Source organism: Dermacentor silvarum, chromosome 9 (assembly GCF_013339745.2).
Source record: "Dermacentor silvarum isolate Dsil-2018 chromosome 9, BIME_Dsil_1.4, whole genome shotgun sequence".
Taxonomy (NCBI): Eukaryota; Metazoa; Arthropoda; class Arachnida; order Ixodida; family Ixodidae; genus Dermacentor; species Dermacentor silvarum.
Genome location: NC_051162.1, coordinates 136,506,435 through 136,527,197, shown reverse-complemented (window position 1 = coordinate 136,527,197; position 20,763 = coordinate 136,506,435). Strand labels below are relative to the sequence as shown.

The 20,763-nt window shown below is 49.1% G+C and overlaps 1 protein-coding gene across 2 annotated transcripts in view; it reads right to left on the bottom strand.

Moving 5' to 3' along the window:
• LOC119464424 (aldehyde dehydrogenase, mitochondrial-like) overlaps window positions 1-20,763 on the bottom strand; it is a 126,656-nt gene that overhangs the window by 67,350 nt on the left and 38,543 nt on the right. For both annotated transcript variants that reach the window (XM_049656425.1, XM_049656426.1), the window contains exons 5-6: window positions 19,248-19,309; window positions 10,750-10,992 (exon numbers count right to left, since the gene is read on the bottom strand). In XM_049656425.1, the coding sequence (XP_049512382.1) occupies window positions 10,750-10,992; window positions 19,248-19,309 (305 nt within the window). The remainder of the gene's footprint in view (window positions 1-10,749; window positions 10,993-19,247; window positions 19,310-20,763) is intronic.

The following is a 20,763-nucleotide window of genomic DNA, read 5'->3' as shown; positions in this document are numbered from 1 at the left end:
ATACGCTGCTGTGAACATCTCAGCCAAGTATTGCTGCCGTACGCGCGGTGCGTGGAGCTCGCAGGCGGAGCGCGAAGTCACCTTTATCTCAAACGCCCTCGTTTCAACAGAGCCATGATCCTCACTCTCTTCTGTGTGCTTTATTGCGCAATAAAGCACATTACAATAGACGAGAAAACGATCGCCTGAAGGCGCTGCTGCGCCTCCTGACAGCGCCCCCAATGTGGAAATTTCAAGCAGCGCGGTCGCTCCGTGGTGCAGTCTCCGCTTTAGGACTTAGAGATTGACTCCAACCAAATAAGGAAATTTACTAGCCCGACGTTTCGGAACCAATTCGGCTCCTTCTTCAGGGGGTATTCTTCGGAGGTGGCGGTGTGCCGCTTTTAAAAGGTCCGTCGTAACAAAGGAGAGGAAGGGGGGGGGGGGGGGGACCTTTTAAAAGCGGCACACCGCCACCTCCGAAGAATACCCCCTGAAGAAGGAGCCGAATTGGTTCCGAAACGTCGGGCTAGTAAATTTCCTTATTTGGTTGGAGTCAATCTCTAAGTCTTAATCAATTTTCCCAACCAGACAGGTAATTCTGTCGAAATGTTTAGCTTCAAGTCTCCGCTTTGTTTACATTGTTTCGCCCGCGCTTTCCTTCGCTGCTCGTGCTCATGGTGCTCCGTTTTCGACGGCGGCAGATCGCCTGCTTGCTGAACAGCGATGCAAAGACTGCAGTGCGGTTTCAAGACGGTTGCCGACGCCAAAGCTTTTTCCGTGGCGGCAACCTCAAGAAAGGGGAGCGTCTGCTTTCACACGTGTGTGGTGTTGAACAAATTGTGGGCGGTGATGTGACAGTGAAAGCCAAGTGCGTGTCGGAGGTGTCCAACAAGATTGTATACGACATCGAGTTAGAGGTACACACCGAGTTCAGTAATTTAGTCACTTTTATTTCTCTATGATGCAGTCACAAAGCGCTCATGCATGCTTGCAGAGATGTGCAGAGACGGTGACGATTGCGGTTGGTTTCGTTGGTCGCTGGGCGCGCACACACGGCTGCTCTCAATTTGGCTCCCAGGGAGTGACATCAGCACTGTCGGAACAGAAAGAACACATGAATTAGGCACCAATAAGCCAATAAAATTAATTAACAATGTAAGTACTACATATGTGCATAATGCCTTATATCATGCTGTATAAATATTTAATGTATATCATGCCTTATTTAATGCAGATGTTAGAGTCATGGCAACTCGTTGCATTATTGAACAAGGTATCTTTTCACGGGTCACGAGAAATCACTCGTACAAACTGCTCCGCGAAATGAACCCAGATCACGGTAACCAGCGATTACCTTAGGACCAGCAGCACGAGCGCAAGAATTAGCGATACATGCCTCATCAAAGCAAATCTAGTTTCTCGTCGGGCGAATGGCCCCGCCGCAGCTAAAGTAAGCTCACACCGATGGCCGGTTACTACACGAAACAAAGATTCTTGGCACGAAGACTGAAGCAGGAAGAATGTGCAAGGTGGCGATTACTTTAAAACATGCTTGGATATTGCGAACCTAGAAAGCATGGCCAAGCAACAAACATAACTCGCGCGTCTCGGGCAGCTGCTTTGCGATCTGCCGCTTACTGGCGCATGCGATGACCGCAGCTTGCATTAAATACGGATTGCAACCACACAAAAGACAAGTAACGTGCAGCCCCTTTTTTTGCCTGCACACCTACGAATTTAAGTTGCAGCGTTTGGAAAAAGGATATAGTTATCTTGAACTCCTCTTTGCAGATCGCGAGTGAACGAACACTACAATCAATTAAATTCGCGGGTTTTACATTGCCAAAAGCACGAATCATTATGAGGCACACTGTAATGGAGGGTCTCGGGAATAAATTTTACCACCAGGGGTTCTTTAACGTGCACAAAAATCAAAGTACATGGTAAGAGCTCTATTATTGCATTTCGCCCCCATCGAAATGCGGCCACCGTGGCCGGGAATCGAGCTCGCGTCGTCGAGCTTAGCGGCGCTACACGTATGCATTTACCGCTAAGCTAACGCGGCGGATGTCACTGTACGATTCAACTACCCGACATGTCTAAACAAACGGCCATGCGCTAAATACAGGCACAATACTACTGCGTTTTTATCGAGCGGCCGTGATATTGCACGCGAATGCGAAAGTACCTCACTTACTTGACTCGGCGCACTGCAGTTATCCACGCTTGTCGTCTGTCCTTCTCGTACCACCTCCCCGGAATTCTGTAGGACTTCACGGGCGGCTTTCGACCTTTCGAGGCTCTTGTGGCAATCAACAACACAGCAGTATTGCGTGCCACCTTTCCTGGTTGATGAGGTCGCGCTCGGCCGTCGCGAAAAGAACGCGCACGATCGCTCGCGCCCAGTGGCGTAGCCAGAAATTTTGTTCGGGGGGGGGGCTCAGGTTGCGGCGCGGCCTCCTCCTTATAGAATTTGTCGAGGGATCAAATGCATGAATAATAACTGCATTGCCAATTCCATTGTATATTAAATGCTGCAAACGAATTATTGAAAGCTATGCACTGTCCATTAACATACGGGATTAACATACGGGACAGCTATGCACTGTCCATTAACTCACGGCGGCGCGCCATACCTCTCCTCAGCGACCGCGCACGAATACGAAACCATTACCGCTTCTACCTTGCTTCTGTGCTATCAGCTCTCGGAAATGCAACTGAGTTTTCGCTATCACACTGTGCTCCAATCTTGCTAGATTGAATAATCTGGATTGAAAACGTGTGCAGTAGTTGGCTGCAAAAATAGTGACTGGCATGTTAAGCAATAGAATGAATCTGTGTGGCGAAGTTCGCGGACCGCTGCTGCAACTGTCCGAACGTGTTACCGGCACTTCATGATGTACGGATTTCCTAGAGGATACATAAATTTGCTCATCCGCCAGCCTTGTATCGCTAACCTTCAAAGAAAGGGCTTCATCCCCAGAACGTCGGCAAGAGTGAGTACCACTCGTTAAACAATGGCAAACGGAGTAGCGCCGCTTCCTGTCATAGTAAGTTTCACGCACGTTATCTATACACATCTGTCCAAATGGCAGGAAAACTTACGCCCATTCTATCGCCGACGTATCAAGAATAAGCGAATGGACGCACAGTTGAATATATGCGCACTGTATACACGCAATAAATGACGGACTACACCTATGGCGCACCAATGGTCGAAGCTGAATGTTTCGTGACGGTCCACAAGAGTAAGCAAGTTACTAGCTGTAATATATATATTTGCTACAAGGTATTACAATGTACAAAACAGCTACGTTTCAAGCCTTGTGCGCAGCAAGAACAAATCTATCGGATTCGGAACTGAGCACACCAGCGAGTGATTAGGCAGAAAATAATCAGATAGTCGCGGCACCGAGGAACTTCACTGAGTCAGAAACTGACAAGCCACTGCTTCAAAATATTTGCCGAATAAAGAACAAAGAGCAAAACACACTAATCCTGACTGAATTCATAATCGGAATGCTTGGAATGCATATTTAGCCCCGCTTTTAGAAGAAGCACCATATACACTGCTTGAGCCGTTTGGACATAGCTTAATCAGCTCCGAAAGCGCTTTTGCATGTTCTCTGAAGCTGTGATCAAAGCTTCGTGTCGTCCACCTAGTCACCGTCTACGATATCTCCGAAAACAGAGGTTTTCTAAGCCGCGCCGGCGTCATACACTTCCATTGTAAACAAGGAGGCAACGGAGGCAGTTGAGGCAAGCAATGGACGCGTCACCACGTGATCAAATATGCCAGCGCCCACGGGATCGCCGAGAAAAGGGTCAATATCAGTTCTAAACCAGCAAAGCAGTGCATGCAGCTTATATGAAAAACGTAAAGGCCATGAAATGAATAAGTTGAGGACAAATATTTTGATGAATCTTTGTCATTCAATAACATTGTTCACATTTTTCTACATATGCAACGGCCAGGAAGAAACCTCAATGACGCTATCCCTCGTTTCAATCGATTGCGCAGGAGCAGCTGTAACTCGTCGTGTATTGTAATTACACCGAGATAATTAATACTCGCAGCAGTGAGTGCAAATAAAAAGTGGGAGTTCTGCAAAATATGTACTAGAAATGCGAAGCTAGAATGGAATATACAAATGCGAAGATACAACTCGCCAAAGGGCAAAAAAAGAGTCGCTGGAAACAAAGTTCACTGCTTGTATACAGAAAACCTCCCAATACGATATTTAAAAAAAAAAAAAACGTATGAGTCTCCAATAAATCTACGTATTTAAGCAAACGTCAGTGTATATAATGCGTCAAATAAGACAAATAAACATGTTGCTCAGTCACAGATGGTAACTTTGCGCATAGAAATACAGATGATCTAGGCAAGAACATAACTATGATCGCAGAAATCGTGTTATGTACTTGAGCCATGCAGCGGTCGCGACAGCGCCATGTGGGTAGAATAATAGAGGAATAATGCATAAATCAGTACGAAAATGTGTAATTTAACTGCCTGCACAACGTCAACAATTATTCTGCGCCCTAAATTAAAGGAGGGTATTCCTTCGTTTCAAAAAAGAAATAAAAGCAGGTAGCTGAAAATGAAAGAAACGGACAAACGAAGGCCACAGATGATGCGGCAAGTTGAACTACCCAATATCCGAGTTTGTTTTTGGCGAACGCCGCGCGGGCCGGGCTTTCAATGAGCAAGGTCGGTCAAAATTGGTTATTGGTATTCTCGTAATTTTTGTATTCGCGTGATAATTGTGATCATGGTGCTAACTGCTAGAATAAACGGCAAAAAATTCTGCGGTTTTTAAAAGCTAATGAGCCGTCATACGTTTTCATAATTAAGAACTTATGGTCCTGAAGGAACAGTGCTTTTTACTTGCATTGATTTTTGCTGCTTCACTATCTAAGGACAAACTTCTCTCGGCGGGAAAGTTGAGCGAAGCGGTCAATGACTTCGGACACGTTGATGCTGACGTCTCTGTGGGTGTATAGAAGCGCCAGCCTAACCATGCGTTCCACAGACATTGTAGAGCGCAAGTAGTTTTATTGCGATAGCAATTATATGGACACTTCAACCGGATTTCTGCCGTCGCCGTCGCCGTGAGGTTCCCCATAGATAAAATCTTCGCCGCGCGCTTATGCCCGAGCGGAAGCATGCGGGGACGCGCGCTATCACGGAGAGCGAACGCACTCAATCTCCCACGCGCAAGCAAGGCAGCGGGAAGCCAGCGCCGGAGGGAGCGGGGGGGGGGGGGGGGGGGGGGCGCACTTCTCCTCTGCCAACAACCACGCTCGTCGCTCCGCCCGCACCGTCTCTTATCTCCCCACGGCTCTGACCTTTATGCGCCGTGCGTTCGCCGCTCAGTTTCCGTTGAAGCGATAGACCGCACGTACTTCGCCGCTGCGGCGTATGCGCTTGCTGCCAGCGTTTTGACAGTCGTTGTCTGCTGTCATTCAGTGTGATCTATTCATGTTTGTTTGTGCGCGCTCACACCACGCTTGTTCATTCAGTTAGTAATAGTCGGGCCACATTTTCCAACGCACGCTACACATGCAATGCTGCCCGGATCGGCAGTGCATCACTACAGGTGTGTCCCTTCGCACGCGCTGCCCACGGGGAGCGCTTCTCATCAACACCACCGTTTCACACGCGTCTTCTCGTGGTCATCGAGTCTCTCTTCATGTCGGTCTACTTACGCCGCAGCACACCTGCTTACTTAATCAGCTCATGTTTACTACAATTCATATTGCTACCAAAGCCGCTCACCTTACTTCGTATGACATTGCTGTGTTGCTATCGCATTCATTGCTTCGCCCTTAGGGCGAAACTGTGACATTTTTTTTTAGTAAACTCTTGCTAAAAAAATATTCTCTCTGCGCTGGCAGTGGTCACTTAAAGGGTGACTAGAAGATGCAGCAGTATTTACACATTTACATAGAACCTTCTGTCGCAATGAGAGATGGGCATCTATTCCGGTGCTAAAACGTAAAACACTCCATTGATGTCGTTGTCATACTTGTTTAGGTACCTTGCAGAAACAGTAGGCTGTTCGATTCCAGCGATGTCCGTCGTTTCGTCAGGAAGTATGGAGAAGCAGCCTGCTTTTGAATCTAGGCTTTCTTTGATAATGTCACCACAAATTTCTATAATTTGGTTTTGTGCGTCTGGGCTTAAATACGAGGCATTACTGGGGCAACTTTCCAAATGGTTATTCAGATATGTATCTCCACAATCAGCTCGCATGCGAAGAAGCACTCTGAAAATGCCTGTATTTTCAGCAGGGGCATTGCTTACATCCATAGGGCCCCTGTCCCTGTGGCCACGGAGAGCCAGACCTTGTCGCCCGCAAAAAAAAAAAAAAAAAAAAAAAAAAATTCTCAATAATAAGCCGTTTACTTTCTTCTGTTTTCTCATATTTTACTTTGCCTGCCCTGGTCCAGCTGATCAATCACATTGGGCACGCTTCCTGAAAATGTTTGGAGAAAAGTATCAGCTGCTAGCTGACAGTCCCGGTGATATTTAGTATTTTCGTGTGTGGAAGATTGCGAGCGCGTGCTTCCATTTCTGGAACGGCTTGGACGGGAGGGCTCCAGTGCGCGCAAGTTGGCCCAAGTTTATAAGATCATTAACCCCATAAAGTTCTAGATTTGAAAATCTTGTAAAGCATGCGTTTGGAAATGTCTGCGCACCTTTCGAGTCAAAAGTTTATAAGAACTTTATACCTATAAAGTTTCGTAATTGAAATCCATGCGTTCCGTAGATTCCGCGGCCGTTGCGAGATGACGCAACGCGCCCGCTCGCTATCGAAAAGCCGTTGAAAGTTTGTGCTCGGATGGGGCTCCTTGCGTTACGTGACTCCAGGTGCAAGGGCGTTGTCACGAAATCTAGCCCGAGTTCGCAATGTTCGTGCCGAAATGTCTTTGCGAGCGTGAAAAAGACATTGTAGACAAAATCCAGAATGATTGCCGGCGTCGGTGGTAGTTTTGGTCGGCGGTGCATGCCAGCACGTAAAAATTTCGGGGGGGGGGGGGGGGGGGGGGGGGGGCTGAGGCCCCATCAGTCCCCCCCCCCCCCCCCCCCCCTGGCTACTCGCCTGCCGTTCGGGTATGGTTTTCGGTTCGACACCGAGGTTAAATGACAACATGTGGCCTCTACTTCGCAAGGTGAAAGATAGGGCCAGCTGGTTTTGCATCATGAAGATATAGCAGCACGAAATAAAACATACACAAAGAAAGAGACACACGGGACAAGCGCTTGTCTCGTTCTTTGTGCATATATAACCTCATGATTATGCATCGCACTCCTCTTTCTTTCACTTTCCTTCGTGATTTCCTCGTTCAATGACGACTTTCGGACAGGAACGCCGAGAAGCTGTACCCGCGTAAGCGACTGACACCGTAAAATGCAGTCATAAACATTTCAGCCAAACAATGATTTTATTGCGGGATTGAGTAGATTTACTTGTAATCCTGGTGGTACCGCGTTCACAAGCTTATCGTGCTTGCTATGGAACGTACCTGTCGCGTTAGCTTTTTCGAACGAATGAAGATATGGCGTCTGTAGAGGCATGGTTTGCTCACCGCGATGTAATCCAAATTCTCTTCCATCAGGGGGGGGGGGGGGGGGGGGGGGGGGGGCGCTGATTTGGCAATGTCTGCCGTATGCACACCAACCCAATTTTATTCTTCTGTAAATTTCTTTCTCATGATCAGGGTCCCCTGTGAGTAATTGACCTAGATAAACGTACTCCTTTACAGACTCTAGAGGCTGGCTGGCGATCCTGAATTCTTGTTCCCTTGCCCGGCTATTGCTCGCCAGCCTGCTTTTTCCCCACTTTTGCATTGAAGTCGCCCATGACTATACAGTATACTGAGTTCGCATCCCTTGCCCGGCTATTGCTCGCCAGCCTGCTTTTTCCCCACTTTTGCATTGAAGTCGCCCATGACTATACAGTATACTGAGTTTCGCACCTTTCTCATTGCTAATTCAACATCTTCATAAAACTGTTATATTTCTTCATCGTCTTGACTGGAGGTTGGGGCGTAGACTTGTACTACTTTCATTCTATACCTCCTATTCAGCTTTATTACGACGACTGCTACCCCTCATTAATGCTGTAGATTTCATCAATGTTGCCCGCTATGTACTTATGGACTAGAAATCCTACTCCGAATTTTCTCTTATCTGGAAGGCCTCTGTAGCAGAGGACATGGCCGTTAGTCAGCACTGTATAAGCCTCACCAGTTCTTCTAACCTCACTAAGGCCAGTAATATCCCAGGCAATACCTGATAATTCTTCAAATAGCCCAAGCAAGCCTCACTCGATAGAGTGCTCGTGTTGAACGTTGCCAGGTTCAGTTTCCAGTGGCGGCCTGTCCGGACCCAGAAATTCTTAGCACCCTCTGCCGCGTCGCAGGTCTGACCGCCGCCTTGGTCAGGTGCTCCGCAACCGCTGGGGACTGAGGGCCATGGGTTAATTGTAAGAGTCATGAGGGAGGTAGTGGCCGAATACTGCACCAGGGAGGCCAATTCCTGTTCTGGTGAGGGAGTGACCTTGTTGAAGCTTAGTGGGCCTTCCTAATTTCGCTGCACCTGAACTAGTACAACCGCACTAGCTCTCGGCGATATTTTTTGTCGATGTCAGGCGCCACTCCATGCCTGGAAATGTAGTGGATTGGAGGAGGATTAAAACTTACGACCTTCAGATTAGAGGCCGCGTGTTCTACCTCTGCTCCACGCCACTCATTAAGAAGTACTGGCCCGCCAAACAGTATCCCCCCGACCTTACACGGGCACCCTTCCCAGGACCTTCATCCATACTCGGTGCAGCCAGGCATGAATTGCAATATGCTATTACCCTTTAAAGCGAAGGTTAATAAAGGCGCAGTAAGGACACAAAGTCTGCAACACATTGAAGGTTTAGTGGTTTCTGTGCAGGAAGAAATAATAAAAAAAACAGATAGAACTGTTTAAATGATACTTATCGCGCATTAACGCTTCGCAATTAAGTCGACGATGCTGTTTATTCCTAGTGAAACCGTTAAATAAGCTATTGTAGAAAATTCATTACGATATATATATAGTTTGCACGTTCGCTTTGCGAGCTTGATAAGCCGTCGCGTCTGGCAGCGGAAGTAACAGAACCTTGAAATGAGATAATTCACCGGGAAAAATACGCGTGAAAGCCGAAACCAACCGACTGCAACTAAATGGTGGCGCGTATAGCGCAACGTTGAAACGTCCGATACTATGCTGTCATATCTCCTCGACACAGCATTTGACCGTAGTTGCATATTCTTTAAAAGGCTCCGCCCATAAATGCATATCGCGCTATAACAGTTGCGTTTTCGTATATCGCGAGTAGCTTGTACACAACAAACAAAAAAATTGGGACGACATCCGAAGGTCATGTCTTCTTGTGAGACACACCTCGTAGTCAACTCGCAGCGCATGCGCATAATGGAAAGGCATGACAAAGTGCATACTACTAGCACGCCAAGCCAACGTGAAGAAAAAAAAATGTTTCGCCCAAAAGGCGAAGCATGGATGGCGATAGAAAATTAATAGAAAGCTATACAAAGTAAGAATATTAGTTTTATCGGCCGTATAAACGTGCAAACATTCGCTTACTAACTAAATTAACAAGCATGGTGTCCCGCGCGCACAGGTAAACATAAGTACATCTCGCTCGATGACCGCGGAAACTCGCTGTCAAAACGCTGGAGTAAGGAAGCGCGCCGGCAGCAGCGAGCAAATTGGCCTTTGTGTTGTCTCTCGCTTCAGCGCGAACTAAACGTCGAAAGCACAGTACATACGAAGCTATACCGGCACTCTGCGTACTTTGTCCACATCGCAGATCGCGTTGAAGATGAGGCCCGCTCGGGCGCGCACTTTGTCCAGGTCGCAGATCGCTTTCAAGATACGGCGCCCTCGCCTCCGCGCCGTAAGCAGCAGCAGCAGCAGCCAGAGTAGAACTCCCCCCCCCCCCCCCCCCCCCCCCCCCCCCCCCCCCGTGCCTAGCGCGCCACAGAAGACGGCGCGCTTCCGCCCCGTCTTCCCTTCTAGAAGCGGAACCTCGCAACCTTTCACTCGCACATACCCGTACAGCGTAGTGCGCGGCGATGATGTTATCGTGTTTGGACTTTATACGGAGCATCATGGCGACGGCGACGGCAGAAATGCGCTTGGTTTGTCCATATTATTGCTATCGCAATAATAACGTCGTTTGTTTAGCAACGTAGCATGTCAACAAACGCATAAAATCACAGAACAGAATCTGACCGACGAGTTTTCATCTGCCTTTTTCGTGTGTCGGTGCTGAGAGCACGTACCGCTTGCGCAATCCACGGCGCCACTCAATTTGTTCAAGGCTTCTTAAGCCAACATTTAGAAATAAAAAATGCATCTATAAACGTTGTGATGAGAGACCGACGCCATTTCCAAAAACAAACCGCGAAATAGCTCTGACGGGTGTCGGCGCAATTTCGACGAAATATCGCAGCGACCACTGTGCGACGATAGGTGCGACGTGCAGAGGGTCGAGACCTGCGATTTCTGTCACATGCGACCTGTTTCACATGATCCGATTTCCATCGCATCATGTGAAACAGGCTTTAAAGCTTCCTCTTAAAACCAGTACATGCAGTTAAACGCACTGCGCCTCTCTGGAGGACAATACCAGGGCAGCACGACAGCGTGAACGCTCCTCCGTCCGCGAAATTGCTATCGCAAGAAAAAGTCGCCCAGCATACCTCCGTGGATCCGGTGAAGGCCACTTTGTCGACATCCGGGTGGCTGGAAATGGCGGCGCCCGCTGTCTCTCCGTAGCCTGGAACCACGTTGACTACGCCCGGTGGAAAGCCGGCCTCGGCCACGTAGCTGGCCACCAGCAGTGCTGTCAGCGGAGTCTGCTCCGCCGGCTTCACTACCACCGTATTGCCCATGGCCAGTGCAGGGCCCAGCTTCCACGACAGCATTAAGAGAGGCACGTTCCACTGCCGCAGAGAAAGGCCACACTGGCTATTGCGGACAAAAGCCCGCTGAGGTTGAGAACACTGAAAGGCGCACGAACGTCCTGCTGCGATTGCAGCCATGGGCTCTCCGACAATTTACGTTTAAACGCAACGCAATGCCTCCGTGCCGCACATGTGCCAAGACAAAATGCTAATCGATATGCATATTAACGCGATATCGTTAAAGGCCCCGTGTCGCAGAAACTCCGGTGTCGGCTTCGGCGTCAGCGTTAAGCATCGGCGTCTGGCGGAAATAATCATGCCGAACCACATCAACCCGAACCACCCCGACCACACAGGCTCTCCCGAGTGGCGCAAGGCGTTAGTGAAAAAAAACTGATGTTCTCAAAGATAAAATCCGTCAGAAAAATCGTAAAGTACGACTTAACCACAACCTACAGGCATGATAGCGTCGGATTGTAATTTGAATATACGAGAAAAAAGCCTGATAAGCAGCCAGGGATCTTTGAATGCTTTCGAGTTCCACTCTTAAAGGCGAAGTTTAAGCATCCTCCAATTCGGATGGTGTTTCGCTGTACCACGGCCGCTGGATACATTAAAAAAGTTGTCGCAGTTTCACCTGAAAGGCGAAGCATCAATTGCGATAGCAAATTTGTAGAGAGCTATACGGAGTAATGATAGTAGCTTTATCAGCTGTATAAACTTGGACATGCAGCAGCATCGGCAACACGCAGAACTGTTGTCGACGCCATCGGCGTTTTGCCCGCGTTCGCTCAAAATGCGTGCGGCGTTGGTGACTGTTGCCGGAGCCTTTGATATAAATAGGCACTTCGTGCCGCAGCTAAACGTCGCCTCCCTTCCCTCCCCCTCCCCCACGGCCTCTCGCGCGTCGGAAGAAGGCTCGTTTGCTCTACATATATGGTGATTGTAAAGGAGAAAAGAGACGCCTACTTCTGCAGCCCTTAAGCGAGCACGGCGCAGAACGCGCGTTTGTTCTCCGCCGTGCGTTCACTCCCCGTGAAAGACGCGCCCCTCGCGCCCTTTCACTCGCATATACAGCGTTCGGCGCGCGGCGACGATTTCTTCTGGGACACCTGGACCGGCTACACCGGGCACCTGATGGCAGGGCCCTACCTAGAACGGCTTCGCAGCCTACCATCGTCACGGATGGTAGGCTGCGAAGCAGACGGTGACTCACCCACCAGTGGCGGTTCCCTCACCACCACCACACCACCGGCCACCGGAGGTCCACCTCTCCCTCGATGGGGCTACAAAGCGTGGGACACCTGTGACCGCTCTGCAGCAGGCAGCATCCTGCAAACTCGAGGAACAACTGGAGGGTCGGCTGCAGGTGTTCACCGACGGATCTGTGATGCCGGATGGGTCAGTAGCAGCGGCGTGCGTCATCCCTGCCAGAGCCATCAGCAGGCAATGCCGTCTGCCGTTCCCAGAGAGTTCGACAGCGGCGGAGCTGGCGGGGCTTCACCTGGCGGCTGACCTCCTGGCTGAGGACCCTCCTGCACGGCCGGTTGCTGTGCTATGCGACAGCAAACCGGCGCTGCAGTCCCTTTCCAACTGCCATCGAGTTGGACTGACGGGGTCCCTCTTGACCGCGAAGTTCTCGGCGCTCGCCTCCTCCGGAGTGTCCGTCTCCTTTCACTGGCTGCCCTCCCATGTGGGCATAACTGGTAACGAGGAGGCGGACACCCTCGCTAAAGCTGCCCACCACCCAGGAGTCACATTCACTCGATCAGTGGCGGCTTCAGACTACTCGAGGCCACGACTGAAGCAGCTTCTACTGGCGATCCACCCCGACCCGAGGGTGGCAAATGGCAAGGGACCCAAGCTGCTCCCCGAGTCTGGCCTCACCAGGCGAGACAGAGCCACCCTGCTGCGACTCCGGACTGGCTGCTTATGGACAGCAGCTAGGCTTCATGCCAAAGGCCGCAGCGCCTCCCCCTCGTGCCAACGATGCGGTGACCCCGAGACACTCGAACACCTCCTCTGCGCCTGTCCAGCCCTAGCACAGGAACGTTCGAAGGTCATCCGAGCCTATAGACTGCAGGGACTTCCTGCTGACTCACTGACCAACCTGCTGTTCCCATCCCGCTACCATCTCCCCGCACTACACTGCCTCGTGGAGTTCGTGGAGGCGAGTGGGATAGCAGCATACCGCTGAGCGTACCTGCCCTTGCCGGTCCCTGCCGCCTCTGCTGCCTACCCATGTGCGGACGAGCCCCCTGAGCTATCTCTCTTCTCTTTTTCTTTACCTCCTACTCCCCCTATCCCCTACGACGCTGCGCCGTGCTCCCTTATGGGCTGCAGAATTAAGCGTCTCTTCCTTATGTATAATAATAAACGATTTATTCTCCAAATGACGTCATACGGAACCTCACGGCGACGGCGACGGCGACGCCGACGGCAGAAATCTGCTTTTGAGTGTCCATATAATTGCTATCGCAATAAAAGATCGCATATAAACGGGGTGAATGATGATGAGTGGGCGAAGCTCCGGAGGGAATCATCGGTAAACCGTGAATCTTCCGTGTAATTCGCCCAGTCTCGCCGCACTAAATCGAACGATTGACTTCCACCAATGACACGCGCCATATGTGACGTCATTCCTATTTTATAACAGCGCCCTTCATTATAATTGCACCATCTCCCGCTTAAGGGGACGCTAGCACAAACGCGTTAGAAACGTGCAGTACTCTCTAGTAAGGGGGAGAGGCCACAGCGTCTTACGCAGCCGTTTACACATGCCGGAACGTGCACCGCGTTTGCCGACGCCATCAGCGTTTATGAATACGGGGGTAAGGCGGAGAGGCCACAGCGTCTTACACCAGCTTCTTACACGGGTCGTAACGCGCAAGCACAAACGCGTTAGAAACGCGCAATCTTTCGTTAATGTTGGGTATTTATAGTCATCGTGATGCGTGTGTCCATGTGCACTTCGTGGCGTAGTGGTTAGCGCCTACATATATGGTGATTGTAAAGGAGGAAAGAGACGCCTACTTCTGCAGCCCTTAAGGGAGCACGGCACAGAACGCGCGTTTGTTCTCCGCCGTGCGTTCACTCCCCGTGAAAGCGCGCGTCCCTCGCGCCCTTTCACTCGCACATACAGCGTTCGGCGGCGCGCGGCGACGATTTCATCTCCATTGACGTCATACGGAACCTCACGGCGACGGCGACGGCGACGGCGACGGCAGAAATCTGCTTTGGAGTGTCCAAATAATTGCTATCGCAATAAAAATTCCGAAAGTTGTGTCCGTAGCGCGGAATCGAACCAGGGACCCCTCGCTTCCGAACGCGCGGCGCTAACCACTACGCCACGAAGCGCACATAGACACACGCACCACGATGGCAATAAATACCCAACATTAACGAAAGGCCTCGTTTCTAGCGCGTTTTTAACGCGTTTGTGCTAGCGCGTTACGGCACGTGTAAGAAGCTGGTGTAAGACGCTGTGGCCTCTCCGCCTTACCTTCAACGCGTTTCGAACGCGCTGCCCAAGGCGGTGGCAAGTCAAGTTCAAGTCGAGAAGCGTTTATGAATACGGGGGGTATACTCTCTCAGCAGTCATGTGATGGCGTCGGCAAACGCGGTGCACGTTCCGGCATGTGTAAATGGCTGCGTAAGACGCTGTGGCCGCTCCCCCTTACTAGAGAGTACTGCACGTTTCTAACGCGTTTGTGCTAGCGTCCCCTTAAGCGGGAGATCCGATGATTCCCTCCGGAGCTTCGCCCACTCATCATCATTCACCCCGTGGATATGCTGTGATTTTTTTTCTCATAAAAGTAGACGTGGCTACCTACTACGACGACTACCACTACTACTACAGAGGAGGGACAGACCCACACCCTAAGGAGCTTCGCCCCTAAAAGTTTTATCCAGCGGCCGTGGCTGTACTTTGGTTCTAGGCAACATTGAGGGGAACGTTGAAAACCGAGCGTTTCTGAATTTTGGACACGCGCGCGCCTCGAGGCAACAGCAAACAATTAAAGAAATAATAAAAAAAGGTCCTAGGGCCTTCACATTTTGATATAGGATGGCTTAAATTGCTCCTGTAAAAATGTCTTCCCAGCAATGCATTTGTGTTTAGAAGTGAAGCCGACTTTAAGGGGGATCAGTGTAAGCTTAGACTTTGTAAGCTGGCTTTCCCACGTTGACTGTTGCAGTGAAGCCTACTGATAAAGGAAAAGTAAGAAGATTCTCTATATTAATATTTCCTATAAAAGAAACCAGAAATTTGACTGCGGATATCGCGTTTTGTGCACCGAAAAAGCTTCCTGCCATATTTATGGCTCATCGAACAATTCGAGACTAATGCCCTTGCCACACGGCAAATCCTTTCCAACGAATTATACTTGCCCAAAATGTCATTTCCTTTTTTCTTACACACGGCACAATGTAATCACATTAGTTGAAAACGACATTTGTAAACAAATGAGCTCGCGAAACTTATTCTCATTTGATTTGGAATCGAATGTGGACCCTCGACATTAGGAGCCTACGGTAAGCTTCACAAACAGTACATACTCCTCCAGTGTTTAATAATTTTTTTTCTTCTGTCAGTTTTACTACGTAGTTATTACTTTACTGACGTTAAAGCGCGTCACAACGTACAATTCTAGAACGCTACTCCCGATCCAATAACCGGACGGCCCTCTTTGGCTTTGGCCATAGCAGTGTCAGCCGAGTTGTTTTACGTACCGGCCACGGCCACTTCAGCTGCCTCGAAATACTTTAGTGTCTGTGCATATGTAGTTCATTATGGTGCTCGCCGAGAATGCCGAGAAAACGAGCCGCACACATTGCACACAGTGGACTGAAGGAGCCATGTTGCCTACCTGATATTCAGCTTGACTTGACTAGAGTAGGCAGTTTCGACAAATTAGTTGTGTAAAACGACGGATCACATATTTCAAAGCAATTTAGGATTATTGAAAAATAAAAATAATTAGGCAGAAGTGGTGTAATCTATCTTTGCCTGTTTTTTTCTGATTATTGTCATCATTTTCAAACGACATTTCGCCGTCTGATGATAACGACATTAAGTTCAACAAATGTCATTCGTTAAGTAGTAGTAGTAGTAGTAGATAAACTTTATTGAAAGAATAATAAGACCTTTGTAGGTGGCATTCGTTAAATAGACATTACATTTTGATAGAGGCGAAATGCGAAAACATCCGTGTACTTAGATTTAAGTGCACGTTAAAGAACCTTAGGTGGTCCAAATTATACCGGATCCCCCACTACGGCGTGCCTCATAATCAGATCGTGGTTTTGGCACGTCAAACCCCATAATTTGATTTTGATTTGATGTTGCCAACTATGACGATTAGACTGCTGCTGTAGTAAAAAAAATATTCTTCTAGCGTAGGCCCGTGTGCACTGCGCTAGAGGGGTCATCAAAGCTGACTAAGAATGATGGGCAGAGATATTAACGGAGGCGAACCCATGTATTCATCGTGTAAGTAACGCGCCTATAGACAACAGTCCAGCAAAACCGAAGTCAAAACAAGACAAATGGCACACAGGAAGATAGAGGTTACCAATGGTGGGCAAACAAGCGAAGCCTGGAGACAACAGGTCGACAAGGTGCCTTCATTAGGGCAACAGCTTGGTAGTCACTTACCAACAGTCCTTGAGTGTGGGGGCAAACCACAAAACCATCTGACTCTCTTTCTCTCCACACACACACACACACACACACACACACACACACACACACACACACACACACACACACACACACACACAACACACACACACACCACACACACACACACACACACACACACACACACACACACACACACACACACACACATACATACATACATACATATATATATATATATATATATATATATATATATATATATATATATGATGACGTCTTTGTTGACACGACGTTTATTCGGCCCGAGTACTCCTCTGCAACGAACCAGCAAAGGCGCACACCCGATGATGATGATGACACAGAACTAAAGATGAGGATCGAGCAGCGTAGGATGATGATGATATTATACAGATTAAGAAGACATGCGTACTAAACGTCCACACTAATCCCCCCCCCCCACGTGGAAGCAGCCATCCTGGCCGCAGGTCAAGGCGACGAAGAACGCCGCGTGAAGGGTTTCATGCGGGAGCCATGAACGACCTCGGTGCTGCGACAACGGCGGTCTGTTGTGGCGACAACAGCAATCACGCGATAATTCACGGGCGATGTCTGCTCCAGGACTATGTAGAGTCCGATGAATCGCGGCTGAAACTTGTCGCACAATCTAGGCGTGCGAAGGGGCGTCAATAGAAGTATTTCGTCACCAGGTTGGAAGGACACAACGAGATGGAAGGTGTCGTAAATGATCTTCCGGTCTTGTTGTCTGGCCGCTGTGTTTACGCGAGCACGCTGGCGACACTGGGAGAGTCGTGAAACGAATTCTTCGCTAGACGATGCAGATGGGTTGACAGGAGAATCAAAGAAAGAAACGTCTCGCAGGGAAGTAGGCGACCATCCGTAAACTAGATAAAATGGCGAGTAGCCGGTGGTACGCTGAACGGCGGTGTTGTAGGCGAAAGTGACGAAGGGTAGAAGCTTGTCCCAATTATTGTGATCAGGTTGAAAATATACGGCGATCGTGTCGGCTAGCGTGCGATAAAGTCACTCTATCAAGCCGTTAGTCTATGGATGGTAACTCGAAGCTGTTTGTGGGTGGTACCAAAAGCGCGCAGCACTTCGTTTAAAAGGTGGAGGAGAAAGGCCTTTCCACGGTCGCTTAGCAGTACTCGAGGAGCAGCATGGCACAGAATTATAGCTTGAAGGACGAAGTCGGCAACCTCCGAAGCTGAGCCAGTGATCACTGATGTCTCACTGCAGCGTAGCGCGTCAGGTGGTCGATCGCGGTCACTACCCACCGATTGCCAGCTGCAGTAACAGGAAGGGACCAGTAAAGATCGATACCAACGACCTCAAATGGTGCGGTGGGACACGGTACAGGCAGAAATTTGGCGGCAGGAGCAGAGGTTGGGAGTTTGCGACGCTGACACTGAGAACAGGAACCGACGTATCTCACCACACTAGCAGTTCTCACCACACTAGTCACTCGAGCAGTTCATCTTCTTGTGCGCTGGCCGCCTGTACGAGTTCTTCATACAAACAACGCTGCATCTGCAAGCCCCGGCGCCCCCGTCATCGTCACCAGTATTGTGAGTGACAATTTTACGAAATGACCGAAGGAAACGCACTGACATAGCTTGCGTGAGTCGTGGACTGCGTGGACACTAGACAGCTTTAGTTACACGCACGTAGAGGCTTTGCGTACGTAGAGCTTCTACGTGTAAGCAGTGCGCATGCGCAGAACGTAGCGGCCGCGCGCTGGTCTCACGGACGTACGTGAGATTCGATTTTTTACGTGCGTTTCTTGCGCACGTAGACAGCTTCGCGCGGGGTTTCGCGAGACCACGAACAAGCGATAGCGTGCTGAGCGCGCGCATATGGCTTGCATGGAAACACGGCGACAGGATGACTGTTCATCTATTTCATTCCATGCCAACGATAACAGCAGATAACGCTTGCACAACACACTTCCGGGCATTGCGGAGACGATGACCGGCATGCATCAATGCACATCACTGGCTTCGCTGAAATACTCATCTTGAATTGAATTGTTCATATTTCCCGATAGATGCAGCTACGTGGTGCGTCGCGTACGTGTAGCTAAAGGCGTTTCAGATGGCGTGTACGTAAGGTACGTAGACTGTTCACGTTTGCGTACGTGAAGTCTCCACGTACGTGTAACTAAAACTGTCCACTATAGAAATTGTACAGTATCTTGTAGCTTTTCGTAAGTGTAATTGTTGCCGTCTGTCGTCGATAAATGTTTGTCCTGTCTATGGCTTTGCTTCCTGTATCTGAGTCCCTGGGCCCACGAACCACCACACTTGTATGTTTGTAACCTGTATTTCTTAAGGTATTTTTGCCTAAGTACACTTCCTTTTTACTACTACTCGAACGCTGGAGCACTTGCTTCTGTGTTCGAGCGAGGCAAACAGACCCTAGTCCTTCCGAAGGGTGTGCGAACTCGCTTAACAGCTTCGCTGTCTTCGATGTATTAGTTGGGGAGATTGGCATACATCTGTGAAGGATTTTTTAAAATTTCACCCGAAGCACACATTCACAAATAAATCAGCATTAGTAAGACGGGAACGTAACTTCCGTATCGCGTACACTGAACAAGCACATAAGCCAAACAGAGCGGGTGTCGACTCACAGGTATAATTTGACCGATGACGCCGACAGGCTCACGACGTGTGTAGGCGAACGTGCTTCCATCTGTGAAAAGGAAACGGTGGCCTTAGAATGACGCCATGGGGTTAACTCATCAAGTGGAGAACACTCAAAGTTTACAAGAGCATGCTTCCTTCGGAATGCACTGACGATAAGTTTCTCAGTGACGAGAGGATCTATCACCCGAGCCGTCCTCATAAATGTGCAGTAAAACCGTGGGCGCGTAGTGCAAACAAGCAGGCTCGAAGGAAGCTGCACACAAGTCTCGAGTGTTTCGGTTCCTTAAAGCCCAGTGTAAATGACAAGTCAGCTCAGCTCATTCCTGATTTGTACAAGTACCATTTCGCAATATGCTTGTGATGCTGGTTTCCCCTCTCCTCGCACTCTTTCTCACTATCACCATTTTTTCCTAACTTCTGCAGTCCTCAACATCACGCTTCTGCTCTCCATCTACTTTATCATTGCCCGACGGCCCCTCTCCCGCGGGGCCTAGAGCAACTGAAGACCTGGGAGGAGTGGGAGACCCTGCTGCGCTCCGGAGACCCGGTCGTGCAGACCATGGCTACCGACCGGGCTGCCAGCGTTACGGACCGAAGGAGCATAAAAGCTTGAGTGCAGTGGGGTCGTGCTGTTGGCCTGGGAGCCTGCGTGCTCCAAACTCCTCAGCCTCAATAATCCATTTTTATGATGACTGCCTTTTCCTTTTGTGCTTTTACGGCGAAGCTGTTAAGAGGTGGCATAGAGCCGTTTTCTTCTGTGAGTGAAGGCTGGCGTGCGGCGGCGTGCTCGGCATCGAATGTTAGTCATAGAACCACCGCAGCTCCAAATGCTTCGACTGATACATACGTAATTATCAGTTATTATAAAAATGAAAGTTGTCCTGCGTATACATCATTCGAGAACAAGGGACCTATCTGCGCGGTTTCTTTGGAGATAGTTAGTTAGTTATTTGGGGTTTAGTGGCGCAAAAGCGACTAAGGCTATGCTGCGCCAAACACAAGGTGTTATGAGTAAAAATTTAAAAACAGCAAAGGCTGTGTTGGTCTATAGCCTGTTTAAATAGCCGGTATCGTCTAGAAATTTAAAAAGGTCTGATAATGGCACTAATGCTTCATCTCCTAAAACTAAGGCAGGGTGTAACGGTATGTGTAACTTGTATAAGTTTTGCAAAAGGTTTCGTCTCTCTGTTTCGATATGTTTACATGTTAGTAAAATGTGCATCACTGTGAGCGGTTCTTGGCAGTTCTCGCATATTGGTGGGTCTTCTTTTGTGAGCAAAAAATTGTGTGTGAGGTGTGTATGCCCAATCCGTAGTCGACACAAAACTACTTCAAAGAAACGTTTCTGATGACTACATGACTTCCATTCGCCAAGTACGGGTTTAGTGAGATGTAGCTTGTTGTTTGTACACTGGTCCCATTCGTGTTGCCATTTTGACCTCACGGCCTCCCGAATTGCGCGGATACAATCTTTATATGGGAGTGTTGTGTTTTTTATGT